The 8766-nt window shown below is 60.2% G+C and overlaps 2 protein-coding genes across 2 annotated transcripts; one reads left to right on the forward strand and one right to left on the reverse strand.

Annotated features, from left to right (window-relative positions):
- Positions 1-125: 125 nt before the first annotated feature.
- LOC113405204 (claudin-15-like) lies at positions 126-634 on the forward strand (the record flags this gene model as incomplete). The annotated part of the gene is made up of 3 exons (XM_026646172.2): positions 126-207; positions 304-414; positions 526-634. Coding segments are annotated over 3 exons (296 nt in total), but the record flags the coding sequence as incomplete, so codon positions are not given.
- Positions 635-4161: 3527 nt separating this feature from the next.
- Positions 4162-8158, reverse strand: LOC113405203 (dnaJ homolog subfamily C member 3-like; the record flags this gene model as incomplete). The annotated part of the gene is made up of 4 exons (XM_026646171.2): positions 4162-5422; positions 6053-6201; positions 6778-6910; positions 8038-8158. Coding segments are annotated over 4 exons (546 nt in total), but the record flags the coding sequence as incomplete, so codon positions are not given.
- Between the last annotated feature and the right edge of the window lie 608 nt (positions 8159-8766).

The raw sequence follows: 8766 nt of genomic DNA on the forward strand, positions 1-8766 counted from the left end.
CCCCCTATGGGCCCTGGGCGGCAGGGAATTGCCCCAGCGCTGTGCACTCCATGCTGCAGGGCGGGGGGGGGGGGGGGGGGGGCCCCCCCCCCAGGCCCCCCCGGCGGCCCCCTCCCCCCCCCCAGGGCTGTGCGGGATGGTGGCGCTCTCCTGGTACGCCTTCAACATCACCCGGGACTTCTTTGACCCCCTCTTCCCCGGCACCAAGTGAGTCCAGCGGGCTGGGAGGCGGAGGGGGGCGGGATCCTGTCCCCGCCGCGCGGGAGGCACCCAGCCCTGACCCCCGTCTCTCCGTCCCCGCAGGTACGAGATCGGCCCGGCGCTGTACCTGGGCTGGAGCGGATCCCTGCTGGCCATCGTTGGGGGTGGCTGCCTCTTGGGCTCCTGCTGCGCCCACCCCTCGCGGGACAAGAGGTAATGGTGGGGGGGGGCCTTTGACCCCTTGTCCTGGAGCAGAGAGGGGAGATCTCCCCCCCCGGCTCCCCAGCTTTGCGTGACCCCGTCCCTCCCCTTGTGTCCCGCCAGCTTCAGCTACCCCTACAGCGCGCCCAAGGCCGGCCCCAAGCGCCCCCGGAGAGGCTCCGACGCCAGCAGCGTCGGCCAATACGGCAAGAACGCCTACGTCTAGGCGTGGGGATGGGGAGAGGGGGACCTGCTGCAAGTCTCCCCCCCATCCCCACTCCCACCCTGCACCGGACTCGGCGGCCGGCGGCCCCTGCAGGGACGTGCCGCTCCACTGCCAGCCGAGCCCGGCCACAGGAGAGGGGCAGGATTGTTTGACGACCTGCGAGGCCAGAAGACTCCATTCGATCACCGCACCGCGGCAGGTGAGATGCGCCCCGAGGATCCCAGCGGGCGATCGGTGCCCCCGGGCTCCCAGCGGGTGATCCACGCCCTGTGCTGCAGCAGAAGGCAAAAAACCCACAACCCCACAATGTCCCTGCTAATCCGACTTGTGGGAGGAAAGTCCTTCCTGACCCCAAATCTGGGGATCAGTTGGACCCAGAAAGAGGGTTTTCTGGCCCACCCCGCCGGTGTCTCATCTCCAGCTGTGGCTGATCCCTGCTGCGTCAGAGAAAGCTGGAAAAAAACAACAACCGAGATGCACCTGGCTCATTGTGCACGGCGGGAGGTGGAGGGAGAGGAAATCTTCCTGACCATACAAGCAACCAGATGAAGCCCTGAAGCATGAGACTGGATTTGAGTTTCCCCATGTGAACAGGAATTTTTCAATGAGATTTTTTTTCCCCATGGGAAAAGGCTGAGCCACAGAAAACGAAACGGTTTGGGGGAAGGTGTTGGTTCTGCTTTGGAGGGGGGGAGGGAGGATTTAAAAAAAAAAAAAAAAGGGGTCAGAAAAATGTCAAAATGGGGGAGCTCCACGTTTTTGGCCGAAGTTCAAGTCCGAATGAAGCCAAAACGGTGGGATGGTGGCGTTTTGATGGACCGGCTCCACAACCGTTCGGCTCCTGAGCGTGGTTGAGATTTCCCGACCTGGGAGTATCGATCGTTTTCTCCACCCGCTTGAAAATCCGCGGGGGCTGGGAAAACGGAGCCCAGCGCTGCCGGTGGGGGGCGCTTGACTCGGTCCCCCAGAGGGGTTCAGCTCCCTGGTCGTGCACGGTGGGGCTGATACGTTGCAGGCAGAAGGTGCCGAGGATGCAGGCGCGGAAGGGCGGCCGGACTCTGCCACGAAGCCAGCCTGACTTTCTCCGGCTGTCTGGAGTTTGGGGGGGCCGGGGAGCTGCCTGGGACAGGCGGACGTGTGGAGCCAGACTCTTCCCCTGTTTTGTACAAAATAAACACGTTATGTGAACGCAAAGGCCAGGTGGTTCCTGGGGAGGCTGGAGGTGGGTGGGGTGAATACCGGGGTGGCCGGATCCCCAGCTGGTGAATATGGGGGGTGGGGCTTGGTGGGGTTCTCTGTCCCCCAGACCAGCGACACATTGACGGCACTGCTCCAGCCTGGGCTAAAACAGATGCGTCTTTTAGCTCACGCAGTAGAGGTTCACACACGGAGATGAGTAACGCACGGGAACCGGCCAATTTGAGGCCCCCTGTAGGAGCACCAGAACCTGGGTCGAATTGGTGCGGGGTGGGACTGTGGTCCCGCCCCCTGGCTAGGCCAGGGTAAGAGCTGCCCATGGAGCCCGGGCAGCTGTAGGGCGTCCCGGATCCTCCGCCCACCCTGGGTAGGAGCCGGGGTGCCCGAGAGCAGCCTCCGGCTCATGTACCCAGCCCCCAGGGCAGGGGGAGAGTGTGGGGCTCCTGGCCTGGCCGGAGGTGGGGCCCCAAGTGTTCTTTGTGCCCAGGTCCCCCATCAATCTCACCCCACCTCTGCTCCTGCATTAAACACCAGAGGTCCCCCCCCCGTCGATCGGACCTGCCGGCTAGCAAAGGGCAGTTCATTTTCGCCCACCGACCCCGGCATAAGCCCAGCGACTTGCCTTTGTTCTAGACAGGAGGCTGCTCCCATCCCTTGCTCCTGTTTAGACGGCCGATCCTATCTGCCCCATTGGCGCCGGAGCTCACCGATCCACTCGACCCCCCAAAGACCCCAGGATCGGCCTGCCAAGCGTCGCTCTGAAGCCGAGAACAGCCGCGTGACACCCTGGGAGCGGCTGCAAATGCGGCTGGGGGCTCGGTTGGGCCGGAATATCCCCGCGTTGGCTCGTCACTGGGTTTCCCACTCTGCGACAGTCCCGCTTTTTGAAAGCGCTCGGCCAGTTTGGTTTGACGCGGTGCAGCTGGCTGGGGACAATCGGTAGGAACGCCACCGCTGGCCACCTTGCGTTGGCTGTAGGAGGGAGGCTGGACAGACGGTGGACCGCTGGAGTCTATTCAGTATATTCCTGCTACGCTGGAGCAGCAGACAGCGGGAAAATCGGCCTAGACCTGATTCTGAGATGTGGCTGGATCCGGACCCTCACGACTCCGTGGCTGACGAGAGAACACGTAGGAGAAGAACAGATGGGCCTGTTTGTCAGAGCCTGATTGGTCTGGCCCGGGACGCAGGACCATTCCTGGCTCTGCGGTGAGCCCCATCGCTGTTCCGTGCCTCAGTTTCCCCTCCCACTCTGTCTCTTTAGGCTGAGGTCTCTGGGCAGTGCCTGACACAATGGGGGCCCTGAGCATGGTTGAGGGGAGGGTCTGTGCCGTGCCAAGCAGGACAGTGGCCCGGATCTAAGTTGGGGGGAGGGGGGGAACCTGGCACAACAGGGGACCTGATCTTGGTCAGGGCCTCTAACCCCGTACTTGCGGGGGGGGAGGGGGGCTTGTTTCATTCCAATTCTTGCCCATGCCTACCTCCAAGGCCTAACACACAGTTGGGAGAAAAGTCCTTGCCGTTAAAGATCTACCCTTCCCCCTGGGCCAGGCCGAGCTGAAAAGTCACAACCAGCATCACACCTCGCCACCCCCTTGCAGGAAAAAGACACCGGACCCTGGATGCTACTAAGATCACTAACACAGTTAACCCTTTCCGGCCTCCAGAACGCAGCAAACCTCCGATCCTCCTTTTCAGCCCAGCTCGCGCGGGCCGGAGCCCAAAGAGGGAAAGGCAAACTGGCCCCCTGTTTGCAATACAAACTTTAATCCGAGCGCTCGGGGGCGGCTGCCCCCCCTTGCCCGTGCAACGATTACAGGGCGCAACCCGGTCCTGAAAATAAATCAACGTTAAAAATCGCATCTATAAAATCGCAAAGGGGGGAGAAGAAAAATCCAGCTCAGTAGTAAAATATCAGCGGGGCCGACGGCGACGCTACCAGCCAGCGGGGGCGGTAGGTGGGAATACTCATTAACCGAAGAAAAGTCCTGCTGGGGCTCTCATCCGCCCTGACCGAAATTCACAGAGTCCTCGTAGAGCAAGGAGTAAAGAACCGTTTAGCCCACCACAAGGGACCCGGAAAAGGAAGCTTTGAATGGGGCTGTCTTGTTTAGCTACACAAAGGCCGGGGAGGGATTTTGCCAAGAAGGGGAAACAAATTTTATTTCGCTGCGAAAAATATATCAGGGAATTTTCCTGGAATGTGGGTGAGTTTTTACCCAGAGCTTGTCACTGTGCAAAGGAGATTTTCTTAGGGGGAGGGGGAAAAAAAAAAAAGGTTTTTTTTGTTTAATAAAAAAAATACTAATAAAAAACCCAGAAAATCCCCCCCCCCCCCCCGCCGGACTGATTTGTTTGTAAATCACACACACACAGCAGAAATGGCTGGCGGACTTTCACCGGCTTTACAGGGCTTGTTGGAGGTCAGCTATGTGGGTCACGTGCTCTCTCAAACCCCCGATGACATGATGGGGGTGGGCTCGGGAAAAAAAGGAAGACGGGTCTGAGAAAAATCGCAACAAAAATGAAGAAATAAAAAACTGGTTTTGTCTTAAATTTTCCTGCGGGACAATTTCAATTTCCTGGCAAAAATTCAAATGCCGACCGATTTTTGATTTGGTTGTGGTGGCAGCTTCATGGGAGATGTAGTTCAAGCACCTCGTGCCCCCCTTTCTGGTCTGTAGCCCAGAGGCCCTGGCTGGACTACATCTCCCATGATGCACCGCTATTGGAGGGGGAGGCGTGCATTATGGGAGCCCTTGCTGCATTGCTGGAGATGCCAGGCAAACCCATAGGAGGCATGAGGCTCCTGAATGACAACTCCCATGAGTCCAAATAGAAAATTTGTCATTTTTGAGGCATTTGTTTGTTTTTCCAACCAAAAGCCGTAAGTTTCCAAAGCAGCCATGTTTCCCTGTGGCAGACACTCCAGACACGCCCGGGGCAAATAATTCTCCTTTTGAGGGGCAATTTCCAATCAACGTTCGCGCCGAACCTTCAACGCAGACCGCTTTTCTCCTAAGTGTGCGTTGGGCGTTAGCCATCACACACCACGAATGAGAAGAGAATTAAAACCGATGCCCATCTTGATGAAGGGGAAGCGGGGGGGCTAGGCACATGTCTTGCTCCAGGGCCGAGATGCTGCGAAGACGCGATGCACAGACGGAGCGAATCCAATTAGTTCTCCGGGAAATTCAGCACAGAAAGAGCGACCCTCGCAGGCCTTCTTGACACACCAGAGAGAGGCGGCGAAACGATCTCGTTCTCCACCTCTTTGCAGGGCACGGGGAAAGCAAATGCCCCAGACCTGGCCCTGTTCCCAGGCCAGAAAGCAACATGGCCGGAAACGTTGGACGCGATGAGCGGGAGGCGCGGGCAGGAGTCATTACAGGAGAGACCGTCAGCCCCGCTCTCCCCTCGGCGTGCCATCCGGAGCTCTTTCTCCCGCCCCGAGCTAATTGAAGTGGAATTTGAAGTGGAAATTGCCAGAGCCGAAGGGGTTAAACTCAAAAGGCCAGTGGTGGGGGTGCCCTCCCCCTCCTTGCTGATTCTCGGGGTCCAAGGGGTCCTCTCCGGAGTCGAACTTCTGCCGCATGTCTGGAAGGGAAAGGCGGGGTGAAGCAGGGGATTTGGGGTAACGTTTAGGACCTGCGCCTACCCACTAGGCATTGCCCCCCGTTGGCCGGGAAGAGATCATTTCTCCCAGGCACCGGGGCACTCAGAGGTGGGGGCTTGGAACTGGCTGGATGTGGTTGAATAGAAGAACCGATAGAGACATCGCTGGTGGGACGCGTAGGCGCTGACGTTTAGTTTTCCCCGGGGGGGTGCTCCACCCCACATTCTGCCCCTTCTCCAGCCCCGGAGTTGGCCCCTGTGTCCGGACATCAACCCCCAAAGCAGAGGCAGCCGCACACCCAATCGCTGCCCGGCTGCATCTGGGGAACAAGGGAGGGAACCAAGAACATACCGAGAGAGACCGACTGACATGGGGCCCCAGGAAAATGTGGTTTCTCGGGGGGGGGAGGGTGCCTCCGCCTGCGGGAACCCTTTCTTGGCTTGTCCCCGGCTAACCCGACCACCGCCCAGCGCTGTATGCCGGGTGACTGACTGCTTCTGCCCAGGCTTGGACGCATGGTGGGACCACGTGGCCCTCGGGAGGTACCTATGCCAGGGGCTCTCGGGTGAGGCTCAGGCGCCCCACATACCAGCCCCCTGGCCAGGCCCTACCTGGGTCTGTCAGGACCTCTTTAGCTGCCGCGATGTCGATGAATTTCTTCTCCGCCTCCTTCTTCTCGTCCTCGGACTGGAAGTTGTCGGGGTGCCATTGCTGGGCCAGCTTCCGGTAGGCCTTGATGATCTCCTGCTTGTTGGCGTTCCTGGGAGGGGGCGGGGGGCAAGCAGGCGGAGTAAGGACACGGAAAAGAGAGAGCTACTCGGCAGCGGATTGGGGGGGGGTCGTGCCGGCGGTTGGGCAAAGCCGGGGCCCCGTCTACACTAGCCAGGCCACCAGATAGTCCAGTTCTGGGGTTCCTATTCCACAAGGACGTTGGCAAACTGGAGAGGAGGCCACAAGAATGATTAAAGGACTGAAACCCCCCCCCCCCCCCCAAAACAGCCCCCCCGCGCCGTTTTTTTTGAACAACACAGAGAAGTGAGGGGGGGGGGGGACTTGATCTCAGGCTAGAAGGTCCTACATGGGGCACAGAAACTGGGCTCTTTGATCTAGCAGACAAAGGTCTAAGAACCAGCGACTGGATGTTGAAGTGGGACAAATTCAGACGGGAAATAAGGTGCATCTTGGGGCTCAGTCGTACCGATCCCCACTTCCTCATGGCCCGGGGGGCCTGAAACGTCTTCCCGTTGGGTGGTGGGTGTCACAAACCCCTTACTGGAAGCTCAGAGGGCTGGGGAGATCCCATGTTCAAACCCCCCGCCTGGTCAACGACACCCACCTCCGGATCCCCAGTATCTTGTAGTAGTCGCGTTTCCTTGACTGCTTCAGCAGCTTCTGGGCTCTCTCCAGCCCCTCCTTCACCTCTTCGTTTTCCCCGTCGAACTCCTTGGCCTCCTGGTAATCCTCCACCGCTGTGAACCAAGCAGAACTGCCTGACACCGTGCCCAGCCTCCTCGCAAGGCACGGCTCCCTCCGCCAAGGAACCAGCCCTGCCAGGCACGGGGGCTGCTGTTGGACTTGTCGCTCGGCGGGCCGGGCTCCCCGGGGGAACTACAGCTCCCAAGAGGCACCCCAGCGACAGGGTTCCCTCGTGCATTGCCTCTCCAAAAGGGGCGACCATGGTGCATCATGGGAGATGGAGGGCACGAGGCACCCGCAGGACACTCTCACGATGCACCGTGGTCTCTCCTCCTGCTGAGCCACAGTAGTGCATCATGGGAGCCCCTGGCAGAGGGGCCTCATGGAAGGCGGAGACCCCTCCAAATACAGCTCCCACCACGCCCCACTTTCCATCTCGAAGAGAATAGATTGTGATGTGTGTCGTGGGAGATGGCCTTGAACCAGGCCATAAGGAACCCGAACTACAATTCCCACAAGGCAATGCCTCCCGTCTCCAAGAGGGATGACTGCAGAGCATCATGGGATACGCAGTCTGACAAGGGGACCCCATCCCCAGAACGACATCGCCCAGGAGGTACCAGTTTTCATCTGGAATCGATTTCTGCCCTTTTTTTGTTTGTTTTTGGAAATTTTCCATTGAAAAATGTAGACAAAAATACCCCTCCCCCTGTCCCGCCCCCACTCTAACCCACTGTACCCCATGCCACTCCCTCCAACAGCTTGGATAGAACCCATGAGTCCTGGCTCCCAGCCCTCCCCGGTCTAATCCACCAGCCCCTGCTCCCCAACCAGAGCCAGGGAGAGAACCCAGGAGTCCTGGCTCCCAGGCCCCCCCCCCTCTCACCCCCCCCCCCCCGCCCCCCCCCCCCAGGACGTGCCCCCACTGGCCCCAGACACACACACACACACAGGCCCTACCCCACTCCCCCTCTCAGAGCTGGTACAGAGCCCAGGAGTCCTGACTCCCGGGGCGGTGCTCAAGCCACTAGGCCGCACTGCCTGCTAGCTCCTTCCCCGAGGGTGGTGGCCAGAGCGGTGCACTGCTGGTAGCTGGCCCTGAGCCACTCTCCCGAGCGTCCCCCAAAGGAAGGCCGGTGAGAGACCTGCTCCGGCTCGGCCCCGCGCCCGGGCCCCCTACCTCTCTGGAACTCCTCGTTCAGGATGTAGGCCTCGGCCCGGTCCCGCAGGATGAAGACGTTGCGTGGGTCCCGCTGGTGAGCCTCCGTGCAGACGTCGATGGCTTCCTGGGGACGTTTGCTCTGTCAAGTTGGGGGGAAGGGGGGGAAAGAGGTGGGTCAGGCTGCAGCCATGGGGCTGATCCATCCCTCTAGATTATTGCACTCCAATCCCCGCCGCCCGGGACGCCCCACTGACCCTCCACGCTCTATGGGGTGGGGACAACTGCCCACCTCCAGACATGCACCTCCATCATCTCCAGGACACCCCCCACCGGCCCTGAGACTTATGCCCCACACTCTCCGAGATACGTCCCCCCCATCTTCTCCGGGATGTGACCCATGAGCCCTCCCAGACACGCCCCATGCCCTCTGGGACATGCCCCCCGACACATGTCCCCACCGTCTCCAGGATGTCCCCCATAACCCCCCTCTGGGCACGTGCCTCCCTCTCCTCCAGGAGGTGCCCTAAACACATGCCCACTATTCCCCCTCACAACCGCCCCCTTTCCCGTAGCCCTGCTCTGGTGGGCGGGAGATCGACACACCCCGTAGGTGTTCATCCAGCCGCGTTAGCCATAAGTGGAGCCCCCTAGTGTGGATACCGGGGTCTTACACTGGGAAACGCAGGCGTGCAGGGCGCACACGGGGGGGAGACAGACCCAGAGATGGCGCCCACACGTTCCAACCCC

Source organism: Terrapene carolina, unplaced genomic scaffold, assembly GCF_002925995.2.
Source record: "Terrapene carolina triunguis isolate 2854851 unplaced genomic scaffold, T_m_triunguis-2.0 Scaffold34274, whole genome shotgun sequence".
In the NCBI taxonomy this organism is placed as follows: domain Eukaryota; kingdom Metazoa; phylum Chordata; order Testudines; family Emydidae; genus Terrapene; species Terrapene triunguis.